This window comes from Dreissena polymorpha, chromosome 7 (genome assembly GCF_020536995.1).
Source record: "Dreissena polymorpha isolate Duluth1 chromosome 7, UMN_Dpol_1.0, whole genome shotgun sequence".
Classification (NCBI taxonomy): Eukaryota; Metazoa; Mollusca; class Bivalvia; order Myida; family Dreissenidae; genus Dreissena; species Dreissena polymorpha.
The window spans coordinates 85,108,156-85,135,501 of NC_068361.1; the positions used below are offsets into that span (position 1 = coordinate 85,108,156).

The 27,346-nt window shown below is 35.4% G+C and overlaps 2 protein-coding genes across 3 annotated transcripts in view; one reads left to right on the forward strand and one right to left on the reverse strand.

Annotated features, from left to right (window-relative positions):
- Positions 1–27,346, reverse strand: part of LOC127837572 (uncharacterized) — a 386,512-nt gene that overhangs the window by 160,653 nt on the left and 198,513 nt on the right. The gene's annotated exons all lie outside the window — the stretch shown is intronic.
- The window catches only part of LOC127837563 (uncharacterized), a 54,491-nt gene continuing 33,128 nt past the window's right edge, over positions 5,984–27,346 (forward strand). Inside the window, exons 1-4 of the mRNA XM_052364756.1 lie at positions 5,984–6,107; positions 13,532–14,213; positions 14,427–14,585; positions 15,956–16,214. Coding sequence (XP_052220716.1) covers positions 13,674–14,213; positions 14,427–14,585; positions 15,956–16,214 — 958 coding nt within the window. The 5' untranslated portion in view covers positions 5,984–6,107; positions 13,532–13,673. The remainder of the gene's footprint in view (positions 6,108–13,531; positions 14,214–14,426; positions 14,586–15,955; positions 16,215–27,346) is intronic.

The window sequence follows — 27,346 nt, forward strand, 5'->3', positions numbered from 1 at the left end:
AGAGCGCGGTTTCTACACATGCTTTATAGCAATCGCAATTGTTTTCAAGTATCACTTGTCATTTCAACTAAGACTAAGGGCGTAAATGGTTCAACGGCCGGAACGCACAAGGCTGTATTGTTTATTTCGCTTACAGCCCACTTGTTACTAGGATCTTTGACTAGGAAGTCTTAAACATTCCACAAATCCCAACCGTCAAAGTGGTGTACGTGCGAAGCGAACGATCGACAAGTTTAGCCATCTTGCAGTAGGTTAAGTGCAGAGGAGTGAAATTGGTTGGCGAACGGTGACAAGCTTCTATCATCGACGAGAAAAAAGTATGTTCTTTAAATATATTGTGCTTAATTTAGAGGAATATGTTCAATAACGAATATGTGCTTACACCGCTCTTAATTATATATGGACTAAATGATGTATTGCATGCGTTCGCTCATTAAATGACTGTTTTTACGTGAATATCCGACCTCGTGGAGTAATCTTCTGTTTAAAAAAGGTGACTGCACAACAATTATTGTTGTAAAGGTTGATTTATGTGCGACCTTTTTTCAAAACTGGTTGTTGTAATAAAGCGTTCGATATTGCGAGATATGATTTTAAACCAAATGTATATGGAAAGTGTTAGGAGTCATTATCAACAGCTGTGAATGACATATACTGTAGTCAATAATTTGGAATAATAGGAGGTGCGCAGTTATGCAAGCGTCTATAAACTGTAAACTTAGTCCGCCATTTTGTTTAAATCAATAAAGTACATGTGGTTCCGATTTCATTTTTTTTTAAAGACATGTCATGCATGGTTTCATATCACATATGGTTTAAAAATAAATTTTATAACTATTTTCAGTAAAAAGAAATTAATTTACGAGTTTTTAAAATTGTTTTGCACAGGAAATAGAAGAGATGTTTGCTTCCTGTCAAAACAATCAAAATCATGAAAATGGCGGACAGTGTTAATCTTCAATGAAGATCAACATGTAAACTTCTGTTCAATTGTGAATACGATTTAAACAATTTAGAAGCACGGCATCTCTTGTGCTTTGAACATTTTGTTTTTATTATTATTTAACGGAAGATTTCAGTTTGAAATGGATAACAGTTTTCAAATGAAGTAAATATTTGCACATGTTTATCTACTTTCGCTTTTAACCTGAAGTTAAAACTAAGATGAAAAATTGAAACGATTTATTTTGTTTAAATTTGGTTGTCACAGTCAATCAAATGATTTCTATAGCTTCTTAAACGGTTTGCTTTACTGTTCATTCATTCATTAATTCATTCAAGTGTAAACTGATTTTAATTAGTTTTATACTTACTGCAAACCGAAGTAACCAAAACCCATGCATGATATTTGATAAAATTACATTGGCATATCATAATTTATAAATATCTTGTTACAATAAGTGGTATTGATGTTTTCCTTATTGTAGATATTTTATTTACATTCAGAGCAATTAACATCATTTATTGAACACATATTTGATGTAATAACACACAAGCATGCATTTGATATTAATATATGCAAGAGAACAGCAAACAAGATATGGTTAAGCTACATAGGACTTCTTACACTGCAACAGTGCTTTAATACCAGTGTTATAAATATTCATAGACTATTAGTGTATTAAAAATATAATTTCTAAAATAAAATAATTTTCCTACCTACCTACCCACCTTTAAAATCTAGGGTCGGTAAAGGGCAAACCAACAATATTTTAATTGTGGCCAATTACTAGCTTCCATATTTACATTATATAAATTTAAAGCTTCTGTCCATCCTTTGAGAAAACATCCCGAAACAATATTCCTCGGAACGAACGTTATTGCCTTAGTTGTAAACAATGGCACAATGTGGATATGTTCAGTATCTTTAATTACAACACAGGTATAAAACGGGCTTACAACAGTGCCCCTTATTATGAACATTTCGACAGCTTGTTTGTATCAACATGCACATCTGCAATTAGCATTTGTGTACAGTTGTAATTATGTAAATGAAGCTTTAACCAATTGCAAATTATTTGTGAATGCCACAAGCACATTCACATTAATACATGTAATTTTCTTGCTGTCGTTCAAAGAATTATTGATCTGGTTCTTCACATTATAATTGAATTGAACACAATTTCTTATTTTTTGAAATATAATGATAGGTGGTATCAATTTATATCAAATTAGCATCGAACAATCGGGATTAAATCGTTAAAACTTGATACATTAAGTTTAAACCTGTCTAAGCAAGGTTAAGATTATACTAAAGGTTACTGATGCCACCAAATGACGGTTTGTGAACATAAACACGGAACAATATTTAAGTGGGCTGCAGTTTGTTTTATAATATAATTTTGAATCACATTTGGATTCCAGGTTCAAATTCATATCGAAGTTAAGAATTAAGGTTTTAAGTATTTTGTCGTCTGTTTTCCAAATAACCGTGTCCTAACTAATTTTATTTCCAGGCCTCTTGCTTATTCCCAAACTGGGCCGGACTAATTTTAAGCGAGGCTGTTTTTGGAGAAAACCCGAGCTATTGTCATAGAAAGCTCGTCGTCCGCCGTAGGCGTCGTGCTAAAACCTTAACATTGGCCATAACTTTTTAAATATTGAAGATAGCAACTTGATATTTGGCATGCATGTGTATCTCATGGCGCTGCAAATTTTGAGTGGTACAATTTTAAGGTGAACATCATCCTTCAAGGTCTAGGGTCGAAAAAACAAAGTCAAGGGAAGTAATAAACTTTAAATGGACATAGTTATCTGACCTGCACACGTATATATTTTGTTAAATAAATCAAAGTGGCGCAGTGGGCGGCATTGTGTTTTTGACAAACACATTGTGGTAAAAGGTCAAGGTCATTCTTTACGGTCTACGGTAAAAAATACAAATTTAAGGGAAGTAATAAGCTTTAAAGGGAGATAATTATTCAATATTGAATAAGAGAATCTTCAACATAGATAAAACGGGCTTCTCTACGGAACACACTCCCCCAATGGTTGTATGCGGAAGTGAGTGCAAGCCACAGGACACCACATCTCCAAGGACCAGGACTGTGACAATTGTTGGTGGGGCAAACTCGATTGGAAATCAAATCCCCCCATTCTATGTGTTCTCAGGGAAGCGGTGGGTGGATCAGCTATTATAGGGTGCACTCCCAGGTTCATCTGGAGGGATGTCAGACAGTGGTTTTGTCAACAGTGGCCTGTTTGAGACCTATCTCATGGTTCATTTTGCAAAGCATGCCAGTTTAGACAGATCCTCGCAGAAACCAGTTCTGGTACTATATGATGGACACAAGGCCCACTTGTCCTTGACCCTTGCTGACTGGGCAAAAGACCACAATGTGGTTTAATTTGTATTGCCACCCCACACTAGCCATCTAACTCAGCCCCTTGATGTTGGAGTATTTGGCCCACTGAAGAAACTCTACAACAGAGAATGCCATTCCTACATCCACAGCAACCCTGGAATATCTATCACTATATATGAGATTGCAAAACTAACAGCCAAACCATACACAAGAGCCTTCACACCAGAAAACATATGCTCAGCATTCAAAAAGGCAGGCATCTATCCATTTAATGATTTAGTGATAACCAGCATACAAACTGCCCCCTCAACAATCTACCCGGTGAATGATGTCAGTACAAACCAAGATGAAAATGAACCAAGCACGACAATAGCCATAGAACAGTCAACTGTCAACACGAACAAAAATGTACATACAGAGATTGATTACCTGAAAAGTAGGCTGATAACAACTGTGAAACAGAGGCCTCGAAAAAAATATATTCCACCGCCAACAGTCACAGGGAACTTGCTTTCTGATCCAAGTGTGATCACACTGAGAGAGCAAGAAGAAAAAAGAAAATCCAAAAATGTAGAAAAACCAACCAAATCTAAGGAGAAATCATCAGAAATGAGAGAACAACCAAGCACAAACAGCAGACAACCAAAATCTAAACCAAAACCATGCACTTCTGGAGTCCAAACGAAACACATTATTGACCAGCAAAAAAAAAGCCTCATTAGACGAAAGCCAAAACAGCACTGATACAGAAGAAGATATGTGTTGTGTGTGTCACAAGAGATTCCCAGTAGCGTTGAGAGGATGTACATCCCTCGTTATTGTTAAATGGGGTCAGTGTGACCAGTGTGGACACTGGGTCCATCTGAGGTTCTGTTCATCTGTATCAGTCTTAAGGAGAGACTCTGAGTTCAGGTGCATTCATTGTCTACAACAGCAGGCTGAAGAGTAAAAAATAAGAACAGATGAGTAGCACCTCTTTGCTTGGTGAGCAACATAAACATTTGTGACAATAATACATATTTATTGTTGATTTTTTAACATGAAAACATATTGCATTAAATTATGGGGTTGAATAAATGCACAGTGTTATGTAAAATGTAATTTTGAGTTAGTATAGTGTAACCCGCGAACTTAACTAACTTCCCTTCATAGAAATTATGTAATGACACTTTGAATTTTGCATGCCTGATCAATATATGTATCCCGGAAAAAGCAACTTTATGGAAAAACCCACTAATCTGCTGGTACAAATAAACATGACCCATTTATAATCCTTTCAAAATCACACACCGTATAAACCGTTATAATTTAAAGGAAACTATCATTGGTTGATATAATGGACCAGCGTTGTTTGTACCGGGGTGATTAGTGGGTTTTTCTAAACTCGTGCTTTTCCGGGATCAGTCTATTCAAATCCAACCACTATTCAATTTTTCAATATCGCTCGATTCGCTCGCTGTGTAGATATAAATCGATAACACGACCTCGATGTAAAGCATCTGGTTTAAAGTGGGAGAATAAACAGCGTAAAATACAGTTGCGTTGGTCTGTTGTGGTGCAGAGCGTTACATAGTAAACCGATGTTATACTTTTCTGGATTAATTTAGCATTGTGTTTTTTTCTAAATTGACAATTAAAAAGTTCTGAAATAAATTACATCTTTTATTTTTATACTGTACACAAATAATTTTGATACAGATCGTACAGTATACCGTCCTCCTATGTAACGTAGAATGTAAGTAAATAAAACAACACAGACAGAGGTGCGAAAAAGACATGCATAAAAACTTGCTGAAACTTAGAACAGTGAATAGAAACTGCACCATATCTGTTTTGAACATATGCTTATTAAATCCACAAAGATTAGCATACCAGTACTAGATCTAGTTAGGTAAAAGTCGGTGTTAAAAGCTCATGTTAAATAAAAGTACGCGTACATGTTACACCGTAATGCCTTCTTCTGATTAATTCATATTCAAATCAGTTTCATGACATGGCTACAGGTCAGTGATTGGTTTGCGATTTAAGCAGAAGTTTAACTGAAGAATTTATGCCTTTCCAACTTCAATTCGACGATATTTGAGGTAAAAATGGACTTCTGAACTAAAACTGAATGAGTTGGTAATGTTATTTTGCAATTTTACGCAAATCGATGAAATTTAAACTTTCTGGTTTCCAACACATTTTTGACTTTTCCCCGATAAGACGTTCCAAAGTATTTAGCCCATATAAAAAGTATCTCTAAATTCTTTGCGCGTCTTATAAATAAGACTACAACTCATGGTATAAACATGTTCATTTTGAAATTTGCATAGTGTCATTGTGGGGCTTTATTGACGCAATTCAATGGTAGTAGTACCTTAAATATAACTGGCCAATACTGTTGGTGGTTTTATTTGGTTCATGTGTGTTCTTTTTAATGGATTTGAGAATTTGCCATATATTGGATAATTTTTGCTAATAATGACATTATTACTAAGATTTGTGATTTTTTTCTTAAAAATGTATACATATGTAGAAATAATATATAATTATTTAAATCATATGTAAATTTCATTTATTTATTTTGGGTATTACTGATCATTTTTATATTTTTAAATTTCTTCAATGTGGGGTCATTATGGCACTTAACATGAACCTTAACAAAACAGGATGCTTTTTCAGTGTTTCTAGTGTGTTATATTTAATAATACTCTAACACTATGTTCTACAGTGGTGTATGTTCCCGCTGGTAACCGTGGATTTATGAAGAAAATAAGAAAATAAGGACTTTGGTCCCCCAAAAAGAAAGTGGTTTTTAAGGTGAAAAAATGTGATTATTTACACTTTTTTAAAGATTTCATTAGAACTGGTTCATGTATCACTGAAGTATATGCTATTTTAATTGTGCATATTGTTCCAAACTTAATATAGAATTCTTATATAAGGAATTATTCTTTAACATTACCCCACCCACTTCTGACCATTTCAGAAAGTGATATGTCCTTAAGAACAATATTATTTTATTTATTAATTCACAGCAAATACTCTTTTGTTATTCCTGTTTTAACTAAGTTTGAATAATGTAAATGTTTTTTGTTTTTTTGTGTGAACTCTTTCTGTACTGCAATAAATTGTATTGCATTCATCTAGCACTATTATTATAATTTCAAATCAAAACGGGTATATGTGGGCAAATGCTGTGTGTATTCATTTAATGGTTTCGTCATAACGACAGACTTGCGTAAGTTCTATATAAAGAATTCAGCGGGAAACCACCCTTAACCCACGATGTATTTTTAACGACGGTAATCTAATTATAGTAAACTGGGATTCCCCGAAGAGCACAAATGTAAATATTTAGCGCGATTACATGTAAAGTACTGTAGCTTAATCGACCTATAATGTCGATAAGCATTTGATTATGGGAATAAGATATCATTACAAAAAACAACAGCTTTTACTGCTCAGAAATAAAAATCAATCGGTTGTCAATTGTACAATTAATGAATTAATCGATGGAATGCTTAAACAAAAGAACAAAGAAACGAACTAACGAATACATTAATAAATCAGTCAACATTTTGAATGGTGAATTAAATTTGATATATGTGTGTTACATTAAAATACTGTCCATTCTGTTGCAAAATACTTTATCACCAGTATACCTAATGGGCTTTCCAACGGTCCATTTGGCAATAAAATTAGCATGTATAACAATTATGTTTTGAATATTATTATGCCCCCCTTCGAAGAAGAGGGGGTATATTGCTTTGCTCATGTCGGTCGGTCGGTCGGTCTGTCTGTCGGTCCGTCCACCAGGTAGTTGTCAAACGATAACTCAAGAACGATTGGGCCTAGGATCATGAAACTTCATAGGTACATTGATCATGACTCGCAGATGACCCCTATTGATTTTGAGGTCACTAGGTCAAAGGTCAAGGTCACGGTGACCCAAAATAGTAAAATGGTTTTTGAATGATAACTCAAGAACGCATACGCCTAGGATCATGAAACTTCATGGGTAGATTGATCATGACTTGCAGATGACCCCTATTGATTTTGAGGTCACTAGGTCAAAGGTCAAGGTCACGGTGACCCGAAATAGTAAAATGGTTTCCGGATGATAACTCAAGAACGCATACGCCTAGGATCATGAAACTTCGTGGGTAGATTGATCATGACTCGCAGATGACCCCTATTGATTTTGAGGTCAAAGGTCAAGGTCACAGTGACCCGAAATAGTAAAATGGTTTTCGGATGATAACTCAAGAACGCATACGCCTAGGATCATGAAACTTCATAGGTAGATTGATCATGACTTGCAGATGACCCCTTTTGATTTTGAGGTCACAAGGTCAAAGGTCAAGGTCACGGTGACCTGAAATAGTAAAATGATTTTCGGATGATAACTCAAGAACGCTTTTGCCTAGGATCATGACACTTCATAGGTACATTGATCGTGACCCGCAGATGACCCCTATTGATTTTCAGGTCACTAGGTCAAAGGTCAAGGTCACAGTGACAAAAATCGTATTCACACAATGGCTGCCACTACAATGGACAGCCCATATGGGGGGCATGCATGTTTTACAAACAGCCCTTGTCAGTCTTCACTTTGTATGTACATAGTTTATTGTGTGCATGTTGGGACCAAATTTTGCTCTTTTGGGGGGTAAATATTTATTGAAACCGAGTTTGTTCTCATCATTAAGTGGGAATCCAGTTTGTTTCTGTTGGTTTGTAAAAATACTTCACTTCTTTCTTGTTGGAATGTGCACTATATCTTCCACATTGCAGATACCGTAAAAAGTTTTGAATTAAGCTTTCATTACAGAAAGTGAACAGTATTTTTATTGCCATGAACAGATGGCTTTTGCTTGTATCTCTACAATCTGTGTGTATGTCAGACACTTGTCACCCATAAATGTGTAGCTCACCAGAGCAGGAAGTGCTCAAAGTGAGCTATAAAGAACGCCTTATGTTCAGAATCATCATCCATCTTCATGTGTCATCATTTTAACTTTATCACTCTAGCTGCCACTCTTTTTATTCAATTTTGATGAAACTTGGTCACAATGTTTATCTTGACGATATTTAGGCCTTGTTCAAATCATGTGCCACCAAATACTACTTCACAAGGCCAATTTTTAGAAAAAGTTGAAACTTAAATGACTCAATTATGATGAGAAATGGTCAGAATTTTTATCTTGACAGTATTGGCTGTGTTCAGTTTGAGGCAGGGTTCCAAATTACCTGGAAAAGTTCTTGAAAATCAAGGTTTGCCCTGAAAAGTGCACAAAATAAACTGGGGTGCTTAAATATGCTTATTTTTAACATAACCTTTAAACATTCTTAGGAAGATTTTGAATTTTGATAAAAAAAATAGTAAATATGGAAAACGGGATTCAGATTATAATCTGGCATCTCCAAAATTGAAATAAATTATGGGAATTTGTTTAGCTGGGTTTTGAGGCAACTATTAGAAAAGAAAACAGGTGAATGAAATTTGACAAATCTGGTTTTATTAAAAAAAAATAAGAATGAGTTCTAGTCATACTCTAAACTGATTTTATGCAAGCATTTGTCTTACCAAATAACTTATGAATAATGGCATTGTGGATATAATGTAGGCTACAAAATTGTGATACAAATAATGGTACAATATCGTCTTTACCCTGAAAATGGAGTCGTTGAATTTTGTTGGTAAGATTCTGTATGAAACCTTACTTGGATCACATTCAAGATCACATTCAAGAACTTGGTCACCTTGTTAAGTTTTAGAAAATACTTCTTACCATTATTTGGGCCAGCGTTTTGGCTAAATCTTGGTCACAATGTTTATATTGTTTAATATCAAGGACACAATTTAATCTTCATTTATCAGGATCAAAAACTATGACACTGGGGCAAGTCTAAGACAATTGTTGTACCATGAACTCAGATCAGCGCTTCAGGGCCATCATTGCCCTCTTGTTTCCTTGAATTACTGAATTACAACTTACATGAGAATGGTGCTTCATGAGAAAACCCCTGCTTAATTTTTGATGTTCTTAAATCCTATGCACTGACATGCATGTTTACATTTGGAACTTTGGACACAGAAAACTCCTGTGAACATGAATCCCAAGCTCACCAGTTCTGTGCTGTGATGGATTCCATACTGCATCAGATGCACTTGTTAACCAGGTGATGGATTCCATACTGCATCAGATGCACTTGTTAACCAGTACAGAAACCCAACTTCTTCAATTATTTAATAAAACTCAATTTACTTCTGAAATGTTTTTTAAATGATGAAAAAAGGTTCCCCATCTGTGTAATCTAATAGTTAAACTGTAGTTTAATGTAAATTGAAAATGGAAGTCATTGAGATCATTCTTATTAGCAACTTCAATTTAGAATGCATATTCAAAATAAGGTATTCATTTTTATACGCCTGTTTTAAAAAATGGGACGTATTATAGTTTCACCTTGGCGGCGGGTGGGCGGGCGGCGTCCACAGCAGTTTCCGCTCTCTTATTCAAATAGTTTTTATCCGATCTTCACCAAACTTGGTCAAAAGTTGTATCTAGACATTATCTAGGTCAAGTTCGAATATGGGTCATGCCGGGTCAAAAACTAGGTCACAGGGTCACTTAGTGCATTTCAAGCATTTAGCATGGTGTCCGCTCTCTAATTGAAGTACGGTAGTTTTCATCCGATCTTCACCAAACTTGGTCAGAAGTTGTATATAAGCAATATTTAGATCAAGTTCGAATATGGGTCATGCCGGGTCAAAAACTAGGTCACAGGGTCACTTAAACCATTTCAAGCATTTAGCATGGTGTCCGCTCTCTAATTGAAGTAGTTTTCATCAGATCTTCACCAACTTTGTTCAGAAGTTGTGTCTAGATGATGTGTAGGTCAAGTTCAAATATGGGTCATGGTAAAGTTATCAAATTGTCCAAAGCTTTAAAACGGGCGTATCTTGTGACAGTTTGGCACTCTTGTTATTATGTATGACAGCTAAAAATGCCATCACTCTTTTCGCCTGGTTTTGTGAATATTCCTATGAAAACTATTAATGTTTTTACGATTGTTGATATTCTAAATTACAATAATGCACTTGTCTGTCTTTAAAACAATGTCAGCAAGCATTACTCAAATCCTTGTGTTGAAAAGTGGATATGTGATTAAATAAATTTTCTGAATATATCATAAGCAATAAATTATGTTCAGTAATTTCCATAAATCAGCCATATTATACAGCTATAATCTATATGCGGCCAGCATAGCTTAAGACCAGCATGCGAAACTGCGCAGTCTTGTCAGGCTATATCACGCAAATGCGCAGACTGGTCTGGAGCTGAATTGGCTGCATACACAATAAAGCCCATTTTTGTATGATGCATCTCAATATCTTGTTTTATTGCAATAAGTCTCGGCACACAATCAACCCATCTCTTCTCCTGTGATTAAACTTGTTTGTCAGCTAATTCCAACAGATTTATAATTCTTATCATGCGATTTTCAAGGAAACAGTGTATTTTCTGAGTATCTTTGCACGTGGAATGAGACAATAAGTTTAAGTTTTTATTGAGCAAATACCAAGTACATGAAATCACTTAGTATTTCAATATTCCAAACTGAACTTCTGGATGGCACGATAACATGCAATATTGCTTTTAAAATTTGTATCATCAACAAATGCATGATATTATTTGACAGTCTGTCATTCATGTATGTTTTTTAACACTATTAATGCCTACATCAATTATTTCAACAAGTATTAAGTTGATAAATAATTGCTTTTTCTTGAATTACTTTAATTGTGCTGTCTTTTGATTAAATTTGATGTACTTTAAATGTGCTGTCTTTTGATTAAATTTGATAAATTATTGCTTTTTCTGGAATGTACTTTAATTGTGCTGTCTTTTGACTAAATTTGATATATTAATACTTTTTCTGGAATGTTCTTTAATTGTGCTGTCATTGTTTTATCATTTTATATAACATTTTATTATAACAAACCTAAGGGAAAACAAGAGATATGTTTGTCAGAAACACAATGCCCCCTAATGCGCAGCTTTAAATTTTTTGCAGCTCCATGCGATACACATGCATGCCAAATATCAAGTTGCTATCATCAATAGTGCAAAAGTTATGACCAAGGTTAAAGTATTGGGACAGACAGACCGACAGACACATACAATGACAGACAGGCCAAAAACAATATACCCCCGATAATTCAATCCGGGGGCATAAAAAACTAGCATTCAATTTTGTGATGGTACATTGGTAACTAGCTATTAAAGTTAGCAATTATAAGTTACCAGTTTAATTTAATATTCAGAAAGTTACTTGTTTAAAATACTAGAAAGGGTTGTTTTTATTCCTGCAAGTTTCTTAAACAAACCTGCAATACACATGAGTAGTTGGTGGTGTTACAGAATACTACTGGGTGACAGAAATATTTTTTATGCCCCCCCTTCGAAGAAGAGGGGGTATATTGCTTTGCTCATGTCGGTCGGTCCGTCCGTCCACCAGGTGGTTGTCATACGATAACTCAAGAACGCTTGGGCCTAGGATCATGAAACTTCATAGGTACATTGATCATGACTCGCAGATGACCCCTATTGATTTTGAGGTCACTAGGTCAAAGGTCACGGTGACTCGAAATAGTAAAATGGTTTTTGAATGATAATTCAAGAATGCATACCCGGCCTAAAGGGCACACTCTGAACAATATTACTGAAGCAACTGGTCTGTAATCCTAAATCTATAATTATCAGTCCAATGAAACATCATCCTTTTAGTAAAATACAGTGGATCAGTAAAAATATTATCAGAATATGAGATTTTTTGTATATTTTGTATATTAAATATTGTGTTAATGTCTAATTTTGTTGATTAATATAAATATAAGCAGGACAGGGGAGGTAATACACTTCAGGGGAAACAAATGCAATAAGTTTAAATTTATTGTTACAGCATTTGCCTCCATTGTAATATATTTAAATTTTACCAAATGTAAGGCTAACTGCATTTTTGTAATGCATACTTCTACTACTACTACTGCTGCTGCTGCTGCTGCTGCTGCTGTTGCTTCTACTTCAACTTCTACTACTACTACTACTACTACTACTACTACTACTACTACTACTACTACTACTACTTCTACTACTACTACTACTACTTAACTACTACTACTACTCTACTACTACTACTACTACTACTACTACTACTACTACTATTTCTTCTGCTACTACCACCACCACCACCACCACTACCACCACCATTCACAGTGACAAAAAACGTATTCACACAATGGCTGCTACTACAACTTATAGCCCATATAGGGGGACATGCATGTTTTACAAACAGCCCTTGTTTTTAATACATGTTTCGTTTAAACCTCATGCATTCAGTTCTCAATATGAGCTTTTTTGATAAACTGATCTCAGTTGGCCGTCGCTGTACGTTGTGCGGCATTGACGTCAACCAACAGCCAGTTGCAACTCTGAAGGCGGTATGTGTCATCTAATTTTTGTAAAATTTTGTCAGGATGTACACGTAGATAATATCTAGGCCGAGTTCGAAAGTGGGTCACGCATTTAAAAATGAGGTCACTTGGTAAAATCTGAGAAAAAGTCTACTTCTGGCGTAACCATTTCCAGAGGCCATATTAATCGCTCATTGTTGATAAAACTCGGTCTACATTTGCATCTAGAAAATATACAAGGCTGAATTTGATTCTGGGAGAGAAGCATTTAAAAACCAGGTCACCAGGTCAAATACTCGAAAATTGTTGTTACCACTCCAGAGGCAGTTATTTAGTTAGTTAGTTAAAATCTTCGTGTTCATACACAAAGTCTGCCGGAAAACAAATACATTGTATCCGCAACATTCGTTTCCTTTGGTTCATCATTTAGTTCATTTTGTACTTTTCTTGTTTTCAAATAGCAACACAAAATGTTTCTGATAAATAAATAAATCTCAACCAGCACGGTTCGCTTAGCACCTCAAATGCAGAAGTCATATAATATGTGACATAAACAATTCAAATCTTGACGGCATATACAGATTGTCATCAATACAGGATTGAGTGGAGATGGGCCCATAATTATACAGTCAGTCATTATGACTTCATGAATAGATAAACTTTATGCGTATGAAACAATAACATGAATAAAGACACTGTATGTTAGACGGGTTTGATCTAAACCCGGCTTATGAGTTTTGTAAATGAAAATATGTTATTGTAGATGGCGAACGAATACCACTGAAAGGGTCATTACTCGGAGTTGATGTTCAAAAGAAGAATCTGACATGCACAGTAATTAACATCGTGTTAATGCCTGCCCATCAACGAAATCACCACTGAGTGGTGGATGTTATTTTAGCAGGATGGCCTTCAACTTCAACCCTTTCACCGAAAAGGAGATCACTAACTGGTTCAAGGCTTCCATAGCGCTCACTATGACAAAGGATGGACTAACTAACTTTCTGTGCACCGAATTACAGAAATTACACACCACTGTTGGTAGAGGTTGTGGAAACTGCCCAATTGGAAAACTTATACCATGTCCAACAAATCCGTATTGTAAAAAGAAGAGACGGAATTATTGTTCTTATCACATATCACAGAAACCACAACCATGCACAAGATGTGATATCGTAAAACAGAATATCATATCACAGCACAGATATGGTGTACCTTCCTGGCGGAACACTCGTGCGGAAATGTGGGCACTAGACTATTGGGAAATAGGTAAATGCTACCTCCCTTCGGACGGATATACAAACTGTAGCAGCATTTCCTCGGTCCAGGAATTGGACTTCAATGGCGTTATAAGCATCATGTTGAACTGCCTACATTTCCAGACATGTCTGTCACCCTCAAGTCTATCACCTCCACCGCCTAATAAGCAATGTCCACTAGAAAAGGTAAAATATTGTAAAAGCACCATTAAAATGCTAACACAGTTGTGTGTTAATTTAACTAAAAGGCAAAAGTCCTTTAAAAAAATCTGAAGCATAGTTCGTGTTATTTAATTTTCTTAAATAAGTTGGTAAAACTGCATAAACGAGTTTATTGTCATCATATGCAAAATCGGATAACCTTACCACTTGTTCATTTACCATGATGTTTTCTCATAGGTCCGTCTAATCGGCCGAGACGTACGTAATACAGCCGACTGCAAGGTTACTGATGCTGATCTGCAGGATTGTTTCCAAAGACTGTCCACGCTACTGGCTGACCCACAATACTTACAACATGATCCCTTAGCAGTAATAATGTGCAAGAGACTTAGTGATGTAAGTCTTATGGACCCGTTTACATATTTTCATATTCGAAACAGTTTGTGATATCTTTAACAAATAAAAGTTAAGTGCACATTACAGGGGGTTATTTTTGGCCCGATTTTATAGCCGAAATTCGGCTATGTTCCCAATCCCAAAAAGTATACTTTTTTCCCAAAATGTGGCAAAAATTTCCCAATTTCCCCCCCAAAAAAGAAAGAAGTTTCTAATGCGTATTTTATTTCAATTTTAATTCAATTACATCTAACAAAGTATTATATGATTTTATTCTTTTAATTTGAATGATTATAAAGAGTTATATCATATTTAGTATTTCCCTAATCAGAAGACTTTTCGTGTGAAAAAAAAGGCTAAAGAATTTATTTTCCCAATTTCATGAAAATGCCGATAAAATTCCCAATTCCAAAGCCATGGGCTATCTTCTCAAAAAGTGGAGAAAAAAACTTGCATTATTTCACAATATTAACAATTAACGAAGCTCTTCCTCTTTAGCTGATGATTTGGCTTAAATATTTACAACTGAATGACTTAAATGTTGAGATGATCTTAAAAGAATTTGTTTGACTCAATTTTGGCCTATAGTACTATATAGTATATACTTCCGAAACATTTTCTACTCTAGCTCTCTTTCTCTTGGTAGATTTCGCGAAAACTTTTGCTGCAGAAAGACCTGAATGTATCAGTAATCTATATGAACTGATTGTATCTGCAACACATTGTGTGATAGGAGTTTATTGATAAATGTGTTGACGCAAAGTGCAAGATGCACACGAGCAAAATGTTCACAAACAATATGTGTATTTTCTGTCAAAAATACAAACTGTAATCATGTAAAATTACTATAAAGGCAACATCGACTTCTATCATTATTCAAATATTGACACATTGATGTTCATGTTCAATAGTAATTTTGATACATATGTATATATTCAAACGAATATTTTTGAACTGGACTCAAATGTACATGTAACAAAATGCAAAAATTGATATGAATGATAGCTGAAAAAACGCAAACCGTATGAGGTATTATATATTTCATGTTTTGCTTTTAAACGAGTGTACAATATAAAAGAATGATCAACCTGTATCATTTCATTTAAGCTAGAGTCGGATCATCAAGTTTACATAAGTTCATTTTGGTTTTGAGCCAAGATCTGTTTCGACATTAGGTGAATTACATATGTGATTGTAACACGTATTTATAACTTATAAGACAACATTAACCATTAAATAAAATGAAACTAACTTATGAATTATGATGTGTTTATTTCAGTTTAAGATCATATTTTCTATTATTTTTAGTCGCATTTAAGAGATTTTTCTACCCGTGACACAACACAATATCATTTTGTATTTGCTTGCAGTTGCAAAATGATAGAATTTCCATCACAGAGCTGGGCGATCTGTTGAGAGAGGCCCATCGAACACTTAATTATGCAAAAAAAGAGAGCGAACGATTTTCACAAATGGCAGAAAGATATATATTAGAAGCTGAAGATGAAATTGAAAGCAAGATACATGATGGGATACAACGCATTCAAAACAAGAAACAGAATGACATTGTGTGCATGAAACATGAAGCGAACGAAACTTCACAAGCAGACTATGAGCGAGGTGTAGAAGGTTCGTAAACAGTTTTGTTTTGCTCACAGGCTTGTGTCAATATAAGAAATACTATATACGCATGTTCATACTATAATTTCAAGAACAAAACGGACTCTATTTAGACTTAAATTTGGACAATAATTTACCGTGTATGTATACAAAAGCGTGTCTCGTTACACAATTAAATCCTACGTGACTTATTTGAGCTACACTTTTCACATGTTCCTCATTGTTATGTTCTGGTTAAGGTTTTTTGTTTATAAAATTCAATATGTATGCAACTACTGATGGTATACCTTTGGAATTTTACGTATGCCCGTTGTTAGGTCATTTAAAAAGGGTCATACATCCGTTTTGCAATTAAGCAGAAATGTAACCTTTTTATAAAGCTAAGTTAGTACTGATAAACTGTTCTTGGCAAAAACTTTATATCGCTGTATGATGTAGTAGCAATTACATAAATACTTTATTGCAGCTTACATCCTATGTTGGTGTTTGTTAAAGATAACCAACCAAATACCATACCATATTTGAGAATTGTGTCCTTGTTTTGTAAATATATTGGCTACATGTTCAATATAAAGTTCGCAAGTTATCGATTGATATGAAAATAATTAATACTTTTTGTGCATATTAATATGACATTTTAAATCTTGAAGAGTACTAATGGAAACTTCATCCTTATGACTTTAAGATGTAAGTTCGATCACACATCATGTGCAATCTATTATAAATACGTCATCAGGATAATATCTGAGCCCGTTTTTAACCAGGTTTTCCGAAGGAAAAAACTGGTTATTAGATTGGCGAATGTCAGCGGGCGGGCGAACGGGCTGGCGGGCGGCTGGAACAAGCTTGTCCGGGCCATAACTTTGTCGTTCATTGTAAGATTGGCACATTTGTTCACCATCATTAGACGGTGTGTCGCGCGAAAGAATTACATCGATATCTTCAAGGTCAAGGTCACACTTTGAGTTCAAAGGTAAAAAATGGCCATAAATGAGATTGTCCGGTCCATAACTATTTTATTCATTGTGAGATTTTAAAATCATGTGGCACATTTGTTCACCATCATGGGACGGTGTGTCGCACGAAAGAATCACGTCAATATCTCCAATGTCAAGGTCGCCACAACGAAAAATAGATTAATTTTGAAACAAACTTACAAAGGGGGTTAATTTCGTTTGTTCAGTTCAAAAGTTCAATTTGAGTTTTCTCCCTTTATCAGACTTTTTTTTTCACAATGAAAACCCGGTTTTGTGACATTTTTTTCCCTTGTTATATAAATCACTTGATGTCCGACATCGATAACCTTGAATATTCATTGATACGTGCAAGCTGTATTTCTAACTCGCCCGTCGGTGAGATGCTATGGTTGAGTTTTGCGTGCAACAACTCCAAATCCCTGCAAATAATGCATGTATTTATTAAAACTTAGCACTTTTTCTGTGTTGTAGTTGTTATTCACAAACTTCGCACTTTTATAAGTAGTAATTATGTTATGTCCCTGTCAATTAAGCAGACTCATTCCCCATATCTTATTAATACTTTAAGTAAACGTTTGCGTGCACAAAGAATTTAAGGCTAAGGTTTAAGTTCAACAAGTTGAAATCCTCGTTACTTTTTCACATATGAAAGTGAAATTTCAAAATACTTTTCATACATACCAAAGCGTGTACCTCTGACTAGCAATTTGGCAGAGTTATGCCGCGTCTTATACTTCGAAGTTCAGAGTAATGTTCATATGTTAAGAACATATTGATGTAGCTACCATGGGTTGCCCCTTGGAACTTTATATACTTTTTCCGTTTAAAACTAACTGCATGGTTTTAAATTCACATTTTAGGCATTTTATCATCGCCTATAAATCTGACCTTGTTTTCAACAATTATACCGTTCGTTTGGAATGTAAGAATGTCAAAATAAGGTTAACATGCAACACTCCTATATACAGTTACAGTATACAATGACAACTTTATTCAAGGTTACTGACATCGGCTCATATCTCTTATCTGCAACTGACCTGACAATGTCAAAGCTCATCTTGTTCTTTTTTGCTCTGCTGTTTTTGAAGAAAACCTGAGGTAGTTTCATAGCCAGCTCATCCGCCTTCCGGGTCGTGCTAAAACCTTTACAACATTGGCTCAAAAGTCAAAGTGCTTCCACCTACAACTTTGAAACTTCATATGTAGCTGCATCTTGATGAGTTCTACACGCCACATGCATTTTTGGGTCACTAGGTCAAAGTTCAAGGTCACTGCGACCTCTAAAAAACAAAAAACAAAGTAAAACTGCACCCGCAGCCGAGCGTTGGCACCCGCTGTGCAGTGCTCTTGTTTATATAATTACACTTATATATTATTATAGGGCACATTTAAAGACAATGGCTAATTTGTTAGATGGGCTTAGAATTTTTTATTCTGTCTTCAATGTGGAAAACTTGCATTTCAGATCATGTTTCTCGGTAAACTTCAAATTGTGTCCAAATTTGGTCTAAAATATGCGAAATTGCAAAAGTACTCGCAATTAAAAGTGGCTAAAATGATCAGGAGTGTAAAGAAAAAGTGTGGCATTTTAAAATTTTGTTGCACTTCTATGCAGCAATACTGCACAAACAATTTTTGGACCAGACACTATAAAACAATTGTCCATATGGAAGCTTGGACACTTGGCTTCTATATAATCAACACATTATTCTTTTTATTTTCGATTTTACATACATGTATCTTGTGGTCAACTGAAGACATACACCCTCCTGTAGAAAAAAGATACAAAATGCGGTATTATTCAACTTTAACTAGATATATTAATTTATCTACCGCCTGTTTTAGGACTTCTATGTGAAAGAAATGAAGGAATAATTATATTGAATAAAATGGGAATGAGCATTTAGCATAAACACTTGTTTCTTAAAAATAATATGGTGAATTTATAACGGCAAACTAAAATTGTCAGGAATGTACGATTTGGGCAAAATCGTTGATTATTTTTTAATAATTAGTATCGATATACTTCTTTGCTCATGTTTGTGTAAAGCCAATCAGACACTTGCCATGTAAGGTCATCTAAGTTTACACAATGCGCTTATAATTGAAATATTTTCCATTTTTGAAATGTCAGGAGTTCAAGATATAGTTCAGTTTAAAAGTAACACGGTATACTGGCAATAAATGCCATGATTATTTGTAAATTGTTTTGTTTGCCCACATAAAAACTTGATTTTCTAATTCAACATCCCCAAAAGTGACTGTCTTTCTTTTTTCATCTCATTCTTCTAAAACAATATTATTGATTACTTGAAAAACAGGAAATCCTATAGTTTTGTTGTGTTTAAACAGTGAATATGATACATATATTTACGCCATGGTCGTTTTTTTATTTCCATGTATCAGGAGATATGACAGGAAAATTGCTTTAAATAAAACTGTACCTTGTAAGAATATTGAAAAATCTTACACTCCTGACATTTACGGACTAAGGTACTTTTAGTGCCTGAATTGGCCTCAGAATATTTGCAAAATGTATAAAAGGTGTAACTCGGGTAAAAATCAAAGTTGCTTAGAAACAGGAATAACAATAACTAGTACTTTAGAGTATGTGATAAGTGCATTATTACAGACTATGAGTAAAGTACATTATTAATAGTCCTTACAGTCGCTGCAGTGCTTTGATTTTCAGTTGAATAGAGTTTGCTCCACTGAATAACATTGTGCTTACCAAAACATGGTTCCCAAGACAAACTGTCATCCCTCAAAATTTTGTCTTTAATGGCAAAATACATTGTAAGTTTGGGTGTTGTTCAATGAAACTTGCTATCTGAACAAATATATGAACATTTGCCAGAATTGATTGGATAAATGTTTGCATTTCAAAAAAAATTAAATACTGCCAAACATTTTCTGTTTCGTACTCAATTACGTTCAACTCATCATTCAATTTTATTAAAACGTTTAGCTTTGCAATGGAATTATTCAACAGATCTTGTCCGAGTCCTGTTTTATGAGCTACAGAGTTGCTGCAGCATGTAAATTCAATGTTGTCCGTTCGTCCGTCTGTCTGTATGTTGTCTGTCTGCCAGAGCATACAAGACACATCACAGGAATCCCACTTCAGTATTGTCAAGCAACTGCCCTGTCCAGTTATTGATGAATCAAAGATCACAACACTCTTACAGCTATTTAGTGTGCAGATTGATTGAGTTCAATTAGTGAGCAAAAGACAAATAAGAATTCAAATTGAAAGCCTCAGCAACTGTTAGAATGTTTTGTTCGGGTTACCTTTAGAATAGTTGCATAAATACCTGTATTTCTGCTTAACTTTTACTTGAGAAAAAGTATTTTCAAAGAAGTACATATTAAACAAGGGTCTAGCTAGGCTCAAAATTAAGGGAGAAGTCACTTTTCCCTAAAGCCAAAATAGGGAGAAGTGGTAACATCTTTTGGAGAAATGGTACATTTGCATCATAGATCTTAGTTTTACGTATATTTTGCTTCAAAAGATAGAATCAGGGCACAGCCTAGGTTCAAATTTACACCATGCCAATTATCATTAATCAGAAACAAGTCTCATTTCGCACTTTTGGGGACAACATTTACAAATACAAACACACACAACTAAGGTGTTAATGTTGTGTTATTGCTGTATTAAACTGAGTTTAATTAATATATTTATGCCCCCCTTCGAAGAAGAGGGGGTATATTGCTTTGCTCATGTCGGTCGGTCTGTCGGTCGGTCGGTCTGTCGGTCCGTCCACCAGGTGGTTGTCAGATGATAACTCAAGAATGCTTGGGCCTAGGATCATGAAACTTCATAGGTACATTGATCATGACTCGCAGATGACACCTATTGATTTTTAAGGTCACTAGGTCAAAGGTCAAGGTCACGGTGACCCAAAATAGTAAAATGTTTTTTGGATGATAACTCAAGAACGCATACGCCTAGGATCATGAAACTTCATGGGTAGATTGATCATGACTCGCAGATGACCCCTATTGATTTTGAGGTCACTAGGTCAAAGGTCAAGGTCACGGTGACCTGAAATAGTTAAATGGTTTCCGGATGATAACTCAAGAACGCATACGCCTAGGATCATGAATCTTCATGGGTAGATTGATCATGACAAGCAGATGACTCCTATTGATTTTGAGGTCACTAAGTCAAAGGTCAAGGTCACAGTGACCCGAAATAGTAAAATGGTTTTCGGATGATAACTCAAGAACGCATATGCCTAGGATCATGAAACTTCATAGGTAGATTGATCATGACTCGCAGATGACCCCTATTGATTTTGAGGTCACACGGTCAAAGGTCAAGGTCACGGTGACCCGAAATAGTAAAATGATTTTCGGATGATAACTCAAGAACGCTTTTGCCTAGGATCATGACACTTCATAAGTACATTGATCGTAACTAGCAGATGACCCCTATTGATTTTCAGGTCACTAGGTCAAAGGACAAGGTCACAATGACAAAAAACGTATTCACACAATGGCTGCCACTACAACGGACAGCCCATATGGGGGGCATGCATGTTTTACAAACAGCCCTTGTTAACACTTAATTCACATGCTATTTATGTAATAACTGGTAAGCCTCATTACTGCTGAAATAATTTCTATAACAGAGACTGAAATTGATGGTGGATTTCAAAAGGCTGCATTTCATTTATACATGTAGTAAGACATGTGTATAAAACCTACCTTTTTTTCTTTCATGTTATTGATTGTAAATTTATGATGGTACTTTTAACATATTTTTTTCCTGTACAGGTGTATCAATTAAAACTTCAAGTGTAACAAAACCAGATATGTACAGAATCTTTTTACTTCCTTGTAAAATTTAAGCAATTCAACATTAAATCAAATTTATATTTTGTTAATTTTTATTTTGCTTTAAATTAAAAAATCATTTAAAATCTCATTTTACAGCAGAGATAACAAATAAGACCTGTAAATGAGCCCCATATGTATTGCCAATGCTAGGTTACCTCTTCCCATTTGATCATTCTCAGTATTGTTTTAATGGGCCATTAAACTTTGCTGAATCATAGTTATTGGTAGCCAGCACAAGGCAATTAATCAAGGCATCATATATTAACAATTTCAAGAAGTGTAATAGCTCCAGACTGATCTTTTGAATGTTCAACTTTGCATGACCTGTAAATGGGGCAACTTATGGCTGAGAATCCTCCTGTGTCAATTTTCCACATCAAATTGATTTTAATCAGTCAATGTCTGGCACAAAGTAAATCATTAAAAGGAGGAGAAGTCACTTCGCCTTCATGAAATTAATGTGGGAAGTGCAGAATAATTTAGAGAAGAAATCGCACACTTCGCCCACTCGCGAGACCCCTGATTCAGAGCTCCAGATAAGGGTCGTATTTTCGTAATTACGAATTATTTTCAAGTCCGTTACGTATTTATTTTAAAATCTTGTCGTACCATTAAGAATTACAAAATCAAGTTACGAATATTACTTTTACATCGGTTCGTATCGATTTTTATTGAGGTCTTTTCGCGTATTGAAGATCATTGCGGTGCTTATAAAGAATGGTTAATGGGTTTGTTAAACAAAGCGCATTTTTTCCAATAAAAGCGGCGTATACAGTCTATCTGTCAAAAAACAATGGCGGCGCCCAGACAGCGTCCTTAAAAAACTGCAAAGCGTCCAAAACACGCTTTTAGCATATTGTACGCAAAGTGAGCCGAAGTTAAATGTTTAGAAAGACATTATAGAAAAGATCTTATACGATGTTGTATGTTCAGTTGCTGACACAGTCGGAAAAGCTAAACAAAAACGCGACACGACGGGTCCAAACTTAAACACACACAAACATTGAACGAGTGGAAGGGACAAGTCCCGTGGCTTATCGTTGAGAAGATTGAAGGGGAGACCCGTTTTAATTGTGAAATATGTAAAAATGCATCTAAGGCATGCAATCTAAGCACAGTTTGGGCAAATGAAGGTATGTGAAAAATAAAATTGTATAATACTGAAAAGACACTGTTGAACTCATATAAATTGAGTTGCTAGTATTGTAGTGAAATAAGGTCACTTCCAACAGCCTTGCTGTTGAGCTAGCTCTTTAGCGACGTGGTTAAAGTGTCGGACTACCACTCTGGAGGTCGTGGGTTCAATCCCCGGCTTGAGCTCAGTAATTTCACATTAATGGCGACGAGGCAAAAAAGAACTGTGAATGCGGGTATGGGTCTGAGCTGTTTAATGGTTTCTGGGAGGGCCATGCGAATGCAAGACATGCTGTAGCGGGCGTGTCTGGGCCTTGAAACATTAAAAGGGGGAGGAGTGTCGCGAAATAAGGTCACTTCCAACAGCCTTGCTGTTGAGCTAGCTCTTTAGCGACGTGGTTAAAGTGTCGGACTACCACTCTGGAGGTCGTGGGTTCAATCCCCGGCTTGAGCTCAGTATTTTCACATTAGTATGTTTATTTTGATTTTTTTGCATGCACCATTATTATTTATGTTTAGGTCATTTAGAAAAAAAAAGAATTATTTTCCAAAACTTAGTAGTAACGTTAAGAATAAAATTTCAGAGTTAAGAATTATTTTTGAAAATCTGGTAGTAATTTAAGAATTTCACAAAACCTTATCTGGAGCTCTGTGATTATTATGACTTTTTGTTACCAATTAAGTTTGTGTGTGACCTGCAGTGACATAAATGCAAAAGATGAAATTAACGATGATCATGGACCAACTAGAAACTGTTATGAAGTTTTGAAAGTTTATTATAAAGTTATGGTATTTTATTATTCCCGCCGAAAAAATTTCGGAGGGGATATAGTAATAGTCTCCGTCCGTCTGTGCGTCCGTCTGTCCGTCCGTCCGAAACTTTGTCCATAGCATAATTCTAAAACTACTGAAGGGATTTACTTGAAACTTGAAATATAAACAGATGGCAACTAGGAGAAGTGCAGTGACCAAGAACCATAACTCTATCTACCTTAGTTTTTTAATTATCTTCCCTTTTATATAATTTCGAAGTAAATTTTTGTCTAGAGCATAACTCTAAAACTACTGAAGGGATTTACTTTAAACTTGAAATATAAACAGATGGCAACTAGGAGAAGTGCAGTGACCAAGAAACATAACTCTGTCTACCTTAGTTTTTGAATTATCTCCCCTTTTACATTATTTCAAAGTTAATTTTTGTTCGGAGCATAACTCTAAATCTACTGAAGGGATTTACTTGAAACTTAATATATAAACAGATGGCAAGTAGGAGAAGTGCAGTGATTTAGAACCATAACTATATCTACCTTAGTTTTTGAATTATCTCCCTTAATTTAATTTCAAAGTAAATTTTTTGGTCGGAGCATAACTCTAAATCTACTAAAGGATTTACTTGAAACTTGAAATATAAAAAGATGGCAAGTAGGAGAAGTGCAGTGACTAAGAACAATAACTCTATTTACCGTAGTTTTTAGCGAGGCTTATTTACCGTAGTTTTTAGCGAGGCTGTTTTCGGAGAAAACCTGAGCTATTGTCATAGCCAGCTCGTCGTCCGACATCCAACGTCCGCCGTAGGCCATAACTTTTTAAATATTGAAGATAGCACCTTGATATTTGGCATGCATGTGTATCTCATGGAGCTGCACATTTTGAGTGGTAAAATTTTAAGGTGAACATCATCCTTCAAGGTCAAGGGTCGAAAAAACAAAGTCAAGAGAAGTAATAAGCTTTAAATGGACATAGTTATCTGACCTGCCCACGTATATATTTTTGTTAAATAAACCAAAGCGGTGCAGTAGGCGGCATTGTGTTTCTGACAAACACATTGTGGTAAAAGGTCAAGGTCATCCTTAACGGTCTACGGTAAAAAATACAAATTTAAGGGAAGTTATAAGCTTTAAAAAGGGAGAAAATTATTCAATATTGAACAGAGCCACTTTATATATTTGGCATGCATGTGTATCTCATGGAGCTGCACATTTCGACTGGACAATCACAATCACGGTAGTGGCTTTTAATTATTTGCTACTAAAATTAGAGATTTGTTTTTAGACAATTATTTTCAAGGGAAGTAATTTGTATAATTATAAATCTCATATTATATATTTCCTTACCAACAATTGAAGTTCTTTTCACAGTTACTGTACAGATTTATTATTTTGATTATTTTTAACTCAAATGATTGATTTGTCAAAGTTTTTTTTTTAAATGATATAATTATAATTTCTTTGATGTTAATAACATACCTGTGGACTTATGTCCATAGATACATGATCAACGCTGGCTTTGATCTCTTTTAAACCACAGGCCTTGATTGTCAGTGATGTCTGACATGGTCATAATTGACTGTGAGACCCTCCCACCCCCACCCCCTTCCCGGTTAGATTGGACAAAATTCAAGGGAAGTAATAAGCTTTAAAGGGAGATGATTTCTATACCTGCCAAATGATAAATAGCAATTTTATTTCAAAGCGGCGCAATAGGGGGCATGTGTTTCTGACGAACACATCTCTTGATATAATTATCAGTTCTTACCTGTTCTAATTTGTGAATGATTGTTTTCATTAAATACCAGTGGACTTATGTCCATACATACACGGTGAACTCTGGCTATGATCCCTTTGATAAACCACAGGCCTTGGTTGTCAGTGATGTCTGACTTGGTCATTTTTTACTGTCTACAGACCCCCCCCCCTGGTTGGATTGGACAAAATCCAAGGGAAGTAATAAAGCTTTAAAGGGAGATGATGTCTTTACCTGCCAAATTATAAATAGAAATTTATTTCAAAGTGGCGCAGTAGGGGGCATTGTGTTTCTGACAAACACATCTCTTGTAGGGTCACTAGGTCAAAGGTCAAGGTCACTGTGACCTCATAAAAAAAATCTGACAAACTTTCGCAGCCGAGCGTGGCACCCGTTATGCGTTGCTCTTGTTGAATTATCTCCCTTTATTTAATTTCATAGTTAATTTTTGTCCGAAGCATAACTCTAAATCTGCTGAAGAGATTTACTTGAAACTTGAAATATAAACAGATGGCAAGAAGGAAAAGTGCAGTGACTAAGAACCATAACTCTATCAACCTTAGTTTTTGAATTATCTCCCTTTATTTAATTTCAAAGTAAATTTTTGTCCGGAGCATAACTCTATATCTACTGAATAGATTTAATTAAAAATAGAAATATAAACAGATGGCAATTAGGAGGAGTGCAGTGAACATGAACCATAACTCTATGGGCCGTAGTTTTTAGCTCATCTGAGCACAACGTGTTCATGGTGAGCTTTTGTGAACGCCTTTTGTCCGTCGTCTGTCGTCCGTAGTGCGTTGTCCATCGTCAACATTTTGCCTTGTGAACACTCCAGAGGCCACATTTATTGTCTGATCTTCATGAAACTTGATCAGAACATTTGTCCTATTGATACCTCGACTGAGTTCAAAACTGGGTCATGCTGTTTCAAAAACTAGGTCACTAGGTCAAAAAAAAGAAAAATCTTGTGAACACTGTAGAAGTCACATTTGATGCCCAATCTTCATGTAACTTTGTCAAAATGTTTGTCTAAATGATATGTTGGTTGAGTTCAAAAATGGTTTTGGTTCATTGAAAAACATGGCCGCCAGCGGGCGGGGCAGTATTCCTTTTATGGCTAAAGAGAAACCTTGTGAACACTCTAAAAGTCACAATTATTGCCCAATCAGCATGAAACATGGTCAAAACATTGGTTTCATTGATATTTTGGACGAGTTCGAAAATGATCCAGATCGATAATAAAACATGGCCGCCAGGGGGCGGGGCAGTTTTCTCTATATGTATATAGTGAAAACATGTGCACACTCTAGAAGTCACATTTTTGGTCCAATCTTCATGAAATATGGTCAGAAGATTGGTCTCATTGATATCTTGGATGAATTCGAAAATGGTTACGTTTGCTTGAAAAACATGGCTGCCTAGGGGCGGGGCATTTTTCCTTATATGGCCATATATGGCTTTAGTAAAATCTTGTTAACACTCTTGAGGCCACATTTATTGTCTGATCTTCATGAAACTTGGTCAGTAGATTCATCCCAATAATATCTTGGACGAGTTCGAAAATGATGCCGGTTGGTTGAAAAACATGGCCACCAGGGGGCGGGGCATTTTTCCTTATATGGCTATAGTAAAACCTTGTTAACACTTGAGGCCACATTT